Source organism: Cyclopterus lumpus, chromosome 19 (assembly GCF_009769545.1).
Source record: "Cyclopterus lumpus isolate fCycLum1 chromosome 19, fCycLum1.pri, whole genome shotgun sequence".
In the NCBI taxonomy this organism is placed as follows: domain Eukaryota; kingdom Metazoa; phylum Chordata; class Actinopteri; order Perciformes; family Cyclopteridae; genus Cyclopterus; species Cyclopterus lumpus.
In genome coordinates this window covers 10,821,399-10,835,443 of record NC_046984.1, presented here as the reverse complement: position 1 = coordinate 10,835,443, position 14,045 = coordinate 10,821,399, and the positions used below count along the sequence as shown (strand labels likewise).

General features: G+C 41.0%; 1 protein-coding gene across 1 annotated transcript; it reads left to right on the top strand.

Annotated features, from left to right (window-relative positions):
- The first annotated feature begins 1,401 nt into the window (after positions 1 to 1,401).
- Positions 1,402 to 13,603, top strand: tdrd1 (tudor domain containing 1). The gene is made up of 25 exons (XM_034559318.1): positions 1,402 to 1,612; positions 1,808 to 1,821; positions 1,918 to 1,975; positions 2,658 to 2,772; positions 2,925 to 2,991; positions 3,131 to 3,211; positions 3,308 to 3,487; positions 3,612 to 3,755; positions 3,901 to 4,066; positions 4,204 to 4,298; positions 4,405 to 4,582; positions 4,649 to 4,756; positions 6,042 to 6,212; positions 6,400 to 6,660; positions 6,882 to 7,016; positions 7,319 to 7,426; positions 7,670 to 7,837; positions 8,659 to 8,991; positions 9,081 to 9,197; positions 9,302 to 9,430; positions 11,906 to 12,073; positions 12,164 to 12,574; positions 12,789 to 12,851; positions 13,325 to 13,368; positions 13,535 to 13,603. Exons 1-25 carry the CDS (start codon positions 1,417 to 1,419, stop codon positions 13,601 to 13,603), a joined length of 3,579 nt encoding a protein of 1,192 aa, XP_034415209.1. The 5' UTR covers positions 1,402 to 1,416.
- The last annotated feature ends 442 nt before the right edge of the window (positions 13,604 to 14,045 follow it).

Here is a 14,045-nt window from a genome sequence, read left to right as displayed (position 1 = left end):
GTAGAAAATCTTGGCCCTGCACGAATGACGCGAATAGAGCGAAGCGAAAAGTTTGCCCACTGTCATTCAGACGTCGTCGGTGAAAGTCACCGAGCTGTGATGTTATTTATAATAAATACATATGATATTAATGTTATGAACCCAAACACGAGGGCGTTAGATGTTCCGACGTTTATGGGATGTCCACAACAAGTATACAAGAAATAGTGGATGACGGAAGTTATAACTTTCCACGGAGTGAAGCCATGGAGATAAGCACAAATAAAGCGAATGACGCTCATGTGATTGGTTGAAAATGAGGGCGACATCTGATTGGCTACAGCTAGGTCTATGTTGAGAAAACGCATTTGCGGATCTAGCCACGGCAGGGGAGTCTCATAAATCCGTACACACATGTGAAGAATCCACAAACAAATGCAGTGCGATTGACAAATAAATAAACACAGACACGTCATTCTGCGTGCATTTGTGAGTCTAATTTATTTGTAAATCCTTCTGTGTGCATTTGCAATTATTGAGACTGATCTGACCCCATAACTTCCTGTGTGTTCTTTGAAGGCAGCTGAAAACTGTCCGACTTGATCGCAGTTTCTTGGCCACGCCCCCTGCAGCGGCCGCCTGCTCTCGTCTGGATTCCAGGAGAGGCGCAGCTCTAACGAACGAGCCTAATATTTTGACACAAATGTCCCCGCAGCTCTTGAAGACAAACATGTCTGCATTTCTTTCTCTGCAGTCACACCAGTGCATTCCTCTTGGTATGTTATGGTCTCAATACATTTAAAAGGATACATAAAGTGGCAGACAGTCCAATATTTATAAAATATCATTTGGAATAAGGCACATTACATCTAAAAACAAAATGTATGGATCAGGCATGAATATGAATGTCACAGGACAACATCGCAGCACAATATAAATATAGTTAAATTAAATAATGTACTTCATTCGTGGGATAGAAGTACAGAATTGATTTCATCCCAACCCTCCGACCTAACCTGAAGTTGAAGCTACTGCGCATGTGCACTAATTCCACCGATTCTACCGACAAGTGAATTCAGGTAAAATATACTGTGCAATATAAAACCATACAAGTATAGATAACGCTATATTGAATTGTTTGGGTTTATACATTGAGTTGTGTCTCTTATACCCTTATTTGACGTTAGGTTTGTTGTCATAAGTTTAGTTTAATTGTCGCCGTTTGCATTAACTTGCTATCCTAACATGTGTTTAGCTAGCTAGTTAGCGAGCTAACATAAATCAACGTGTAGTGTAACGCTAATCACGGACCGTTAGCTGCTTCACCGCTAATTAGCTAGCTTGGAAAGCAGTGATTTTTAGGTTTAAAAGCGACATTGCCGTGCAGGTTTTATTCTCAAGTTATATTTTGTTGAACTCTGGCTTTACACACAATTCATGACTTTGGCAGCTGCCGCCATGCATCATTCATTTTCTCCAAACCTGGTTCGACCTAACCTGCCCTTGAGGAAACCGTCGTCGAGCCCCATGACTCTTCTGACCCCAAGGCCTCCGGCTCCTCCAAATCCTCTCCCCGTGCCCGACGCAACAACTGTGCGCACGGCGTCAGACGCCATTGGAGACGGTAAATCACTACCACCATTATCCAACGGGCATCCAATGGCGGACATACGTTTTGTTTTTCTAATTTGGACAACTGCACAGTGCAAATAGTAACTAAACAGCAGTATAATATTAATACTAGAACATGAAAAACGTATTACATCAGATCTGATACTTCACCATCTTCATTCCTCTTTTGCAGACTCGAAGAATGTGTCAGTCAGCTGGGATCAATCTGCAGTATGTTACAACTAGGCAGTCCTTCACCAATGGCTAAATCAATGTGTTTTGCTCCACATTGCCATTTCCCCCCCACATTTCTTTCTGTTTTCATAGGTGTTGTCCATTCCCCCAGCGCTGACTGTACATTTCTGCAACTACTGTGGTCATCAAGGTAATATTGTCTCCATCAAAGTCACTTTACATATTTGTAATGGGGAAGGGCCTTGCACCATGGAGCGTTAACAGTATACAAGTGGTCATCCACCTGTCGTCAGTGGCAAATTCTGGAATATTTATATATATATATATTTTTTTTAATGAGCAGTAAAATTAATTTTTTTGTTATAGAGTGCATTTCTGTCTCGTCAAAGTTTGGGCCACATCAGACTCATTGTAAAGATGCAGTTAAGGAGCATGACATTCTCCAAAACATGTTAAATGTTGTATTTTAGAAACGGCGTATAAAATAAATGCATTATAAACTCATTGAGGACACTGCTGACATTAGGTCAAATACATGTGAGTATTTTGTCCTCAGATCAAATGTTCTTATCTCAGCTTTTGCAACATGTTGTATGGTGAAAGGCCTAATTGATGATGAATACAGAAAGTGTCAATGATGGTTGTAAATTAATTACAATATTGATTACCCTTTTTAGATCATTTTGTCTCAACATGGAAAAGTGACAGCATTAAAAAAAAGTCCTGGAGTGTTCCATGCCTTTTTATTATTATTTTTAATACATCCTACATACAACATATTTCCTCACAGTGGTTTTATGAGCCTCGGTACATATTTGTATTTAAATTGGGTACAATTAGCCGTTTCTAATGAACCAGTATTCACTTGACAGGAAATCTTCGGTGCAAGGGCTGCAAGAGGACACCTTACTGCTCTGTAGTGTGTCAGGCAGAAGACTGGAATGCACACAAGCACATGTGCAAGTCCATTGATCCTGTACCTGTAAAGTAAGTTAGGTCAACCCTGAGTACCACTGACTTTCAGCTGTGAGTTTATTTTATTTTATTGCCAACAATAAACAACCAGTTTGTGAGACTCCAGTCAAGAATTTAAGCATTAAATAATGTTCACTCACTTTTTTTGATTTTTTTTATCTAAGTGAGAAACTTAAGGACACCACAGCTTCGCCAGTGACCGGGGACAAAGCCGGCCTGCTTGAGTCTAAGGTAATTGCAGTGATTTGGAGATTTTCTAATGCCGGAAGTCAAGCTTCACATTTTTAATTATTTGAAATAACCCTATGCAAGGGATTTTTTAAATCTATGTTTCACCTCTTTTAATCTGTGTTTTACCTCTTTATTGAAGCAAGGGGATGAATTCAGCTTCCAGAGGGTCTATTTGAAGGACTTGCACATGACTAAAATCATCAAGGGAACAGAGATCCAGGTACAACATACCCAGTATGCCAACTGTTAAGACAGATCTCGCAAATGTTATTGAATACAAAAGCAATATCTTTTTGTTATTGTGTGTGGCCTTTAGGCATCTGTTGTGGAGTTCTACAGCCCTGGCAGGTTTTTCCTTCTTGCCCAAAGCCCTGAGCTTCTGGAAGCTCTGCAAAACATCAGCACAGAGCTTCAGAAAATGTACAGCTGCCCATCGGTGACGACATATGTTCCCTGTGTTGAAGAGGTTTGCGCGGTTCAGTTCTCCTGTGATCTGGTGAGCAGAGGCCTTCTCAAGCAAATTGTTAAGAGACACAAACTTTAATATGCAATAATAATTAGATATTTGTTTAGTCTTTGACTGTGCCACTTGATTGTTTGATTCTATTTTTTGCACGTAGAACTGGTACAGGGGTCTGGTCCAGACCTTGGCTGCTGACCAGAAGACGGCTAATATCCTTTACATTGACTTTGGCAATGAAGAGACTGTCCCTGTAGACAGGATCAAGCCCCTGGCTACTAATATCCAGCCATTTTGTCCATGCGTGAGTGCATATTCACACAGTTCAAATACGTTTTTTAATTGTTTTAAGCATGGTTATGATAAAACTCCCACTACATTTACACTGACAGTTTGCAGTGTCTTACAGCTGGCATTATGATACTAGCACTTGCATATATTACTTCCAGGCAATGGAGTGCCGTATCACCGGAGTGGTGCCAACGACTAGTAGCTGGTCCGATGTGTGCTGTATTTCAGTAAAAAAGCTGTTGGCCGGCAAGACTCTGACTATTAGGCTGATGAAAACACAAGAAAAGGATCGCATCCATTCTGTGGATATCCTATTTCCTACGGGTAGGTTGTAGAAGTTGGGAATGCTAATAAACATGATGTGTTTTATGATGGGAAATGTTTTATTTGTGAAAGGGATACACAGTTCTAGGATTTGTTTTAAAGCCATAAAGACAACTCTCTTCTTTTTGTATTTTTAGGAAATAAATTGAGCTCATTCCTCCTTGAGCATGGTTATGCAGAAGAGGAAGCTGTCAACATGGCACCAACTCGGCAGGAAATAAGTAAGCCATATGCCCATCTGAAAGCAGACCAGGGATATGCCACATATGGGACATGGCTGGGTAGAATAATATATATATATATATATATTTGCTGATATAAAAGTTTGATTTTCCTCAGATGCCATGGTGACTGCATCTTTGGAAAACTTCAGGCGTCTCTCTGATGGAAAGGATGACAACACTTGGGCTCAGCCGCCAGAGCCACTGACACAGGCACTGGGTGACTCCTTTTCTGTCATGATCACCCACCTCCAGTCACCCAGTGAAATTATCATACAGAAGGTGGAGAATGCTGGTAAGTGGTATTTGATCTGGTACATGCAATTTACAACTTGTATTTTACATTTTTTTTGGTTTACAGGAATGATTCAGGAGTTGCAGCTGAAGCTGAGGGAACACTGCTGTCAGGTCCCAGCCCCTCAGAACTTCAGGCCGGCCCCCGGCACAGTTTGCTGTGCAAGGTTCTCAGGTACGACACGTAAATATTTAGAATATATCAACCTTTAAAGCCTCTTAACACCACACAGATTGTCAGTTAATCTGGTAGATTAGACATCTTCTCAGGACTGGTCGTGAATAGACTTATTGAGCTACATCTTTCTGAGTGTCCAGCCTAATCCCAATGTCCACACTTTGTCTTTTGAGGGTGTAAGGCTGTTCCACTGTCAAATTTTCGAGTGATTTAGGTCTCTAGAAGACATTTCGAGCCCTATTATGCACGCTTAATGATAGTCTTTATCTCCAGATTTTGCCTATGGGAATGACCTACAATTCATAGGGTGTGACGTTGTATACAGGGCTGAGAGATGTAATATTTTTATAAAAAGACAGCACATTATATTATCACATAAACATTACCATTAAGATTTAGGATTGGAACATAAAGACATAAAATCAGAGGAATGCAAGGAATAGGCTATATTATTCACATGGTTTATTCATCAACCATTATTTTCTTTGCTTATTGAAGCTGTTTTGACAAATACAAGTCAATAGATTATTTTGACAATTACCTCTCGTCTCTTAAGACAAGAAGAGCCTGGGTTCTAATCAAAGAGTAACAACACAATTGGGCCTCCTTTGTTAAATCCATTCAGACCGGGCAAATTATATCATTCTTATAGTTGGATGAATATTTCTGTCCTTCTAGATTCCCATTAAAGCTCCGGCCCACCTTCAACCTGAGCAGAGGTCTAATCGGCTAGAATAACTGACAACACCTGAGTGTGTTGTCAGAGGCTTGTTTTTGTTATGATGTTCATTCTGTACACATGACATCTATTGTACTTCTGTCCATCCGGTGAGAGGGATCCTCCCCGGTTGCTCTCCCATAGGTTTCGTCCCCATTTCTCCCCAGTAAAGTTGTATTTTTGCATGGGGGGGGGGGGGGGGGGGGTCCCCGTACAGATGTGAGAGTCCTGGGACAGAGGATGTGGCAAATTTGCGATTTGGGGCTATACAGAATACATTGAAATGATTTAACACATTGCGTCTAGTGACAGTTTTGTTATGGGGTCTATTAAAGTAAAACTGTCACTATTGTTGCCTATCAAGTGAATACATGATCCACAAAATATCAAACTGTTGACATTTCATCTGCGTTTCAGTTGAACAAAGAGTGATATTTGACAAAGGATTGGTGTATTCCTTTTTATGAATGTGTTTTCATGATTTGAAAATGCCTCATGTCTGAAAGGTGCTCCAACCGACCAAATCACACATTCAATATGAATGTGTTTGTTTGTCTCTTCCAGAGGACAAGCAGTGGTACAGGGCTAAAGTTCTGGGTTATTCATCAGAGGAACGTGTCTGTGTCGGCTACATTGATTTTGGCAACTCTGAGGAAGTGGATTTAGCTAACCTGCAGCCTATCAGCACCCCCCTACTGGCCTTGCCAATGCAAGCTATGCCTTGTGTTCTAGCAGGTAGTGTACTCTCCTGAAAGCACAATGTAAATGTTTCAAACTTAAGTGTGTTTGACAGATCTCAGAGTTTTTAATTTCAGATGGACTGTACTTAGACCATATAAAGAATTATTTATATGAGCAGATGCACATTTGTCTTTCCGAAATGAGTTGTCTCTCAAGCATCTGTCGTTTGGCTCTTTTCCAGGGGTGCAGCCATTTGGGGCAAGCTGGTCAGGGGACTGTCTGCTGGCTCTGCGGAAAAGGGTATCAAACCGAATACTGCGCATTGAGATCGAGGCAGCACACGATGGCAAGGCTTTTGTGACCATGATTGATGAGGCCAGTGATCCTCAGGCCAATGTAGCCGAGCTGTTGTGCGCTGCTGGTTTCGCTGCACCTGCTCCTATTCCCACTGGTAGTGACCAGCAGGCCGACCAGACGGCAACTGCTGCTGTGGAACCACAAGGTGGGAAGTGTCTTAACTGAATGTGACACTTTGATTTAAAAATGTTATCAAGTTTTATCTAACAATGAAGATGATACTTACAGTGATGTTAATTTAATTGAAATGTCACTTGATTCTTTTTAAATTCTATCAAATGTACCTTCCATTGTCTTTTATATTAGAGCATTTTATGATAATCTTTATGTGTTTGGGTCTTTTTTGTGTGTGGATGTACTCTTCAGTGCCTACCCCTGCTGCTTGTGAGCCTCTGGTGTGGTCTTGTACTGAGCTTCCCTGTGACGGCCAGACAGTGGCACTGCTTGCTAGTGTCGTGGAGAACCCTCAAGAGTTTTACTGCTGCATCAACAATCCTACAGGTATTTAATTTCTCTTTGCACTACCAGAATGATGCAAGTGAATTTTAAAACATTTGGGGAACATCACAGTGTGTATGATATTTACCATGGTCATGATCATTTTAAAATGTTTTAATACTTAGATATAACGTGTGTGTGTGTGTGTGTGTGTGTGTGTGTGTGTGTGTGTGTGTGTGTGTGTGTGTGTGTGTGTGTGTGTGTGTGTGTGTGTGTGTGTGTGTGTGTGTGTGTGTGTGTGTGTGTGTGTGTGTGTGTGTGTGTGTGTGTGTGTGTGTGTGTGTGTGTGTGTGTGTGTTTTCCAGCCCATCAGCAGCTGATAGAGCTGGGGACTGAGTTGACACGTCACTGTGAGGCAAACGTGTCAGCTTTTGTGCCCAAAGTAGGGGAGCCCTGTTGTGCCATGTTTCCTGGTGAGATTATTTATTAGTACTTTGGGTTGTGTTAAACTCTTTCAGCTATTAAGACTATTAAAACATGAAAGGCTTGGCACATAAGTCAAAACAAGTTATTCATTGGTTATTGCTATCTAAGCTGAGTTTGCTTTTACAATGCAGTGCAATTGTGAATCTCATCTCTAACACATTGTCTGTTGACACATGTAACTGTTTCCTAACGGCCTTGATCAGATATATAATGTCCTTTTTGCTCCCCAGGTGATGGAGAGTGGTATCGGGCTATGGTAAACGGGCTGTCTGAAGAAGACGTATCCGTATACTTTGTGGACTGTGGTCATAGCATGAAAGTTAAAAAGAACCACCTTCGATCAATTACAAACCAACTCCTGACTCTACCCTTCCAGGCAATTCGCTGCTGGCTCAAAGGTGTGTTTGTGTGTGTGAGAGAAACAATTAATAATAAATATGACATTTAAGTAATTTCTCAAATGAAATATGTTCTTATTTAGCAGCCAAGAATATAAATATGAAAAATATTATATTATTTATATATATATATATAATATTTTATATAGTCACCATCACTCACACCAGTCACAACACTATATATATATATATATATATATATATATATATATATATATATATATATATATATATATATATATATATATATATATATATATATATATCCCCCTCTCACCGGATGGACAGAAGTACAATAGATGTCATGTGTACAGAATGAACATCATAACAAAAACAAGCCTCTGACAACACACTCAGGTGTTGTCAGTTATTTTAGCTGATTAGACCTCTGCTCAGGTTGAAGGTGGGCCGGAGCTTTAATGGGAATCTAGAAGGACAGAAATATTCATCCAACTATAAGAATTATATAATTTACCCGGTCTGAATGGATTTAACAAAGGAGGCCCAATAACCTTTTTGTTTTACCTGTATTTGAGTTATTCTTATTTTTAGCTTTTAGGATGTTGTAATTATGTGAAGTGGTTTTGAGTATCATGAAAAGCGCTATATAAATTCAATGCATTATTATTATTATTATTATTATTAACAATTTTTATTTTGTTGTTACTCTGTGATTAGAACCCAGGCTCTTCTTGTCTTAAGAGACGAGAGGTAATTGTCAAAATAATCTATTGACTTATATTTGTCAAAACAGCTTCAATAAGCAAAGAAAAGAATGGTTGATGAATAAACCATGTGGATAATATAGCGTTTGATCTCAGGTGTGGAGCTTCTGGGATCAGAGTGGAGCAGTGAAGCCTTGCTGTTGTTCCAGACTCTGGTGGCTGGCGAGCAGCTCTCTGCACGTGTCCTTTCTGTCACTGACCAAGGTTACGGTTTGGATCTGGAGAGCAAAGGGCAGAATGTGGCAACTGCCCTCATCTCCGATAAACTAGCCACAGAGACGCGTGCAACCACTGGTTCTGGGCACACACACCAAGAGAAAATACAGAAAAATGAGCAAAGCCCAAAACATGCGCATTCCTCTAACCAGATGACAGGATCCAGTTCCAAAGAGATGCCAACTGAGGGGCGGACTGCAATGCCATCGGAAGGTCAGCTGAAGGGCATGTGTCCTTTAGATGCAATGGTTGATGTTTTGAGGAGTCCAGTTGAAACTGTTCTTCTTGAAATCTTGTTTCAGCCCTGTGTTTTCCAGTGGACTGGAAGACAGTGGAGCTGCCTCTCAACAACACTTTTCAGCCTTGCATTGCTGCCATCACCAGTCCTTCCCTCTTCTACCTGCTCAGTCCTAGCCAGGGTCAGAACACTCACTTTGGGCTTTACCGTTGGTCATAAGTAGATACTCAAATGGTAAACTTGTTATACTTCTTTCTGTTGTAATTGCTGTTTGTTGTTGTGCAGTGGACCCGCAGAAGCTTCAGGGGGTGATGATGGAGCTGGCTGCCTACTGCAACAACAATCAGGCCGCTTTATCCTCCACTGTCTTGAGCAGACCAGCTCCTGGGGCTGCCTGCTGTGCCCAGTTCTCTGGTGAGGAATTTATTATTTAATAAATACATTCTGTACATCATAAAAGGATAAGTGCAGGGATACAGTTAACTCTGTGGTCTTTCTATCACATTGCCAAATAGACATATGGTGTCTGTCCAAACTGTAACCTGCACAGCTACAGCATGCAGCTCTTCTTGAGGCAGCAGCAATGCATCATTAGTCCTGGCTTCCATCTCCGCCACTGCTAAACCCCACGCTACTTCACTAGTTGTCTTGCATATCCAAAACTAACTGACATGTGTAAAACCTTCACAGCTGTTTAAGAGGCAGGAAGAGACATAGACAGTAACAAGGAGACGAGACAATTGATGCAAAGCTCTCAACACTACTGTAGACTTTAATTGAGTGAGTGAGCAAGGCTAGCAAAGTGTTTGTAAGCATTGGCATGACCCCAGTGCAAACAACAGCAACAATAATAACAGAGCTAACAATCTTTCCTAAGAGGACAATAAAGCACGGGAAAAGCACAGATAACAACAGAGTAAGAGTGACTCAATTATCTACTATATAAATGCCCTGAATATGAAATTGAGCACATTGAGAAAATGCAATTAGAAAAAAGAATATGGATAATAGCAATATTCTTGTTTAAACCTCAACAAAATATATCTTGAACACTTATTTATTGCTTTTATGCCAAAATATAAAATGCATTCGATAAGATTACAGTTGCGGTTTTTATGGTGTATTCATTTTCACCATCATGGTTTATGAGGAAATTGCATCCAGAGTTGCTGTCGGCAGGGGAAAACCCCATCGCTCAGGCAGTGTCATTCGCACACATCATTAAATGATGACAGGCAAGAGACCGTTTGAGGACAAACCAGCTGATCCATCATTGAGCTATTACACTCGGAGGAAACACACTTGCAGTCTGTCACCATGATTTCCCTACTATCATTCTTACATCCGTTTTTTATGTTCCCTCTCTGACTGTTGTTGAGACCCCACCTGCATTTGTTGCCCCTGCAGACCTAAACTGGTAATTTGGTGTCTGCGAGTAGATATAATTAGTGTGTGTGTGTGTGTGTGTGTGTGTGTGTGTGTGTGTGTGTGTGTGTGTGTGTGTGTGTGTGTGTGTGTGTGTGTGTGTGTGTGTGTGTGTGTGTGTGTGTGTGTGTGTGTGTGTGTGTGTGTGTGTGTGTGTGTGTGTGTGTGTGTGTGTGTGTGTGTGTGTGTGTGTGTGTGTGTGTGTGTGTGTGTGTGTGTGTGTGTGTGTGTGTGTGTGTGTGTGTGTGTGTGTGTGTGTGTGTGTGTGTGTGTGTGTGTGCGAACGTAAGAGCGGGTCCTCTTTAAACATAGTGTGCATGTAGGAGACTAGCCTGGCATGCATTCCGCAGCTCAACTAACAACAGGGTTCGTTTTAATGGAGTTTTGAGTGCCGTCTATGGTTTGTAGGTAAAGGCTCATACATGTTTTTTAAGGGAAGCTGTGTTGGTAGAATCATTTGTCATCTCATGTTAATAGGATTTCAAGGATCATTTATTGTCATTATGCAACACAAGGTTGCACAACTAAATGCAATTGTAGCCCATTTGCTATACAAGAAAAACATGACGAACAACAAAACAAGAACAGTAGTGCGTTCATGTAGTGCATTTTTCAAACTTGAATGGGGCGGTATTGCTGACATCTTAACATAAAAAATTAGACATCAGGGAAACGCTGACCATTTATTACTTTGAATATGTTTGAGCACCAAGCATCATTGATGTAAACAGTGTCTGCCTCCTCTTGTCCCAGTGTAGTCCTGCATCCTCCTACGGTTCCCCCTCAAGTGTAGCTTGATCCGGAACGCCACAATGGACCCATGTGTCTATAAAGCTGTGGGCACAACTGACCTCCTGTTACTCTTAGCCTGAATTTCACTGACAGGACTTAAACCAGGAGCAAATTGAATGGTGGAATGGCTTCAGGTCCGAGCTGGGTTAGCTTAGCTTCCATCTGGGCTCTCCTCCCTCTAGAACCGCTTTCAGTATCGTTGGTAGGGCAGGTCTGGCTGGGTGGGCGGCTGTGGGTGGTGATCTTCTCACGGTCTGCTTCCCACGAATGAATCCAATCCCCACGCTTCCTTCTCCAAGGTTGATGAGTGTATTCTGTCATATGTCATAAGTGGTCATGTAATAAAGACCAAAGACAACATTTAAGACCTGAATAATGTTTCAAAATTCAGGGGAGCTACCAGCCGCAGCTTGTGCATGTGAGGTCGTTGCCACTCCTAATGATGAACAAAATATGCGAGATTCACTACTTTTTAAGTAATGTTTTGCACAATGATGGCCTTTCACAAATCTTCCAAAGTTGAAAGGAAATTAATTTTCATTCTGTTGCACATTGCGTGCATAAATACACAAGAAGATCGAGGCAGTGCAATGAACAATAATGAACTGTTGTGACTCTCAAAACTGACAATAAATGGAATTAAACACCCTGTTTGAACTTTTTATTTGTCAGCTGACAATGACTGGTACCGTGCGGTGGTCCTGGAGGTCGGTGAGAATGAGACGAGTGTCATCTACGCAGATTACGGCAACACTGAGAAGGTGCCCTTCTCCCGTATCTTGCCCATCCCCATGAACCTGCTGCAGCTCCCCTTTCAGATCACTCGTTGCACCCTCACTGGTGAGTAGTTGTTGTTATAATATTTATTATGTAATGTTTAACCACAAGTGTATCATTTGTAATTCTCCCCCTGCCCCCTTTTGTTTTTAGGTAAAGAACACTTCCCTGCAGAGATTCCAGAGGAAGTGCAGCAGATGTTTCAAAACCTGCTGTTGAGTGGCGTCCTCGCCACCGTCCAATCCTTCAATGGCTCGGAGAACGTGCTGTCACTCACTCTGCCCACTGAGAAGGGCGAGGCACACATCACCGCCATGATCTTGGATGCACTACAAGCCCAGGCTAAGAGTCATCCTTGTACATCCATCACCCAGAAGGTTGACCAAACTGACAGCAGCCCATCTGCTGCCAGCACTACAGCTGTAGCTGACTGCCCCATCTCAAAGTCTGAAACCCCAAAGGAGCTTGAAAATCCAGCAGCTACCACCGGCCTCACCATGAACCCAGAGCCGGCCCCCGAGACCTCCCAGCAGAAGACAAACACTTCTGCTGGGACAATCAATGGTTGGTCAAATTACTATTTCACAGTTGTGATGATTTAAAAAAAAAAAATTATTGGCAGAAAGTAATGGTTATTCAAATAATTTATATAATCTAAATGTTTCTACTGGTTGAATGATTAATCAATGAATGTAAAACGACATAAATGATCCAGGACTGCTCATGAGGTATAGTTGGCGCTGAAACCAAACTGCAGTTGTGATGTTTTGCTTTTCAGAAGATCCCGTTCAGAAGATTGTTGAGCAAATGGAGCCTCCATGCAAAATAACAAGTTCTAATGGTACGATTGCTTTTAAAGGGACAGTTCACCCCAAAATCAAAAATACACATTTTTCCTCTTACAAGCAGTGCTATTTATCAGGCTAGATGGTTTTGGTGTGAGTTGCCTTATTTCGGAGAGACTTGCATAGAGGTGTCTACCGTATCGCCAATATAATGGGACTATAAGGCACACGGTTTGTCCCACACTAAATATCTCACAACAAGGTCTGTGGATTATACCGGCTAACCAGATCAGGATTTCCCGTTACATTAAGAAAAGGCAGATATCGTTATGGCCAAGATTTCCCAAACTATGCAACGGATACCAACGCAATCTAGATTGATGAACAGCACCACATGTAAGATGAAAACAATTACATTTGTATTTAGTTCCCCTTTTACAACAAAACCTTTGACACATTTGTTCTACAATGAGTTTGTGACTGATTTAAGATGTATTAGAATCCTCTCTGCTTTCTATTTGAATCTCAGATCCTCCGACGTCTGGCTGCTGCTGCCTGAAGCTGATGACAAAGGTCAGGGCTGATTTCACCATTATGTAAAGCATATTTAATTGTATAGAACATTGATTTTAGTTTATAAAGCTAGGAGTTGGTGGCCATCTTTGACATGCATGTTTGTGTCATACTTGATGAACATCAACTGTGCAAATGGATAACATATTTGTGTTTCCTTTCACAGATTGACCACCTGGAAAAGTTGCTTCAGCAGCAGCTTTCTCTCATCACACTATTTTTGGGACAGAAATAATAAGATTCACCAATATAAAAATGTTTTGATCTTACTGATCAACTTCTGACCATGTTTCTTTGAAAAAAAGTTAACTCTGAATGTGGCCTCTCGAAGCAGCTATTCAGCTTGTGATTTTACTTTTTTCTCGTTTTATTTCAAATGTTGACATCCAGTTTTTTATTTGACATATTTATTTTAGCTTTAATTTGTTGTTCACTAATCATTCAGTCTGTTCTGGGCTTTTGTTTGTTTACCCTGTGCTTAAATTCCAGTACTTTTTCTATATATATTTCTGGATGTTTTCATAAAAAAAAGTTAATGCACATATTAGGTTTGTGTTGCCAAAAATCTCTTCAACAAACATTGTTTAACCTAAATGAAATGGCATCTGGTCCTTTGTTCAGTCCTAATCACCTGTTCAGGTGGGATGTCCTGCCGGATTGATTTATGCGTTTCTGTT

What these genes read in the sequence shown, in the direction of transcription:
- tdrd1 (XM_034559318.1), top strand. Translation starts at nt 1,417, where the DNA reads ATGACTTTGGCAGCTGCCGCCATGCATCATTCATTTTCTCCAAACCTG. An exon ending in TCCAGCCATTTTGTCCATGC is followed by an intron (nt 3,756 to 3,900) that starts GTGAGTGCATAT and finishes TATTACTTCCAG; the next exon opens with GCAATGGAGTGCCGTATCAC. An exon ending in AATTCGCTGCTGGCTCAAAG is followed by an intron (nt 7,838 to 8,658) that starts GTGTGTTTGTGT and finishes GTTTGATCTCAG; the next exon opens with GTGTGGAGCTTCTGGGATCA.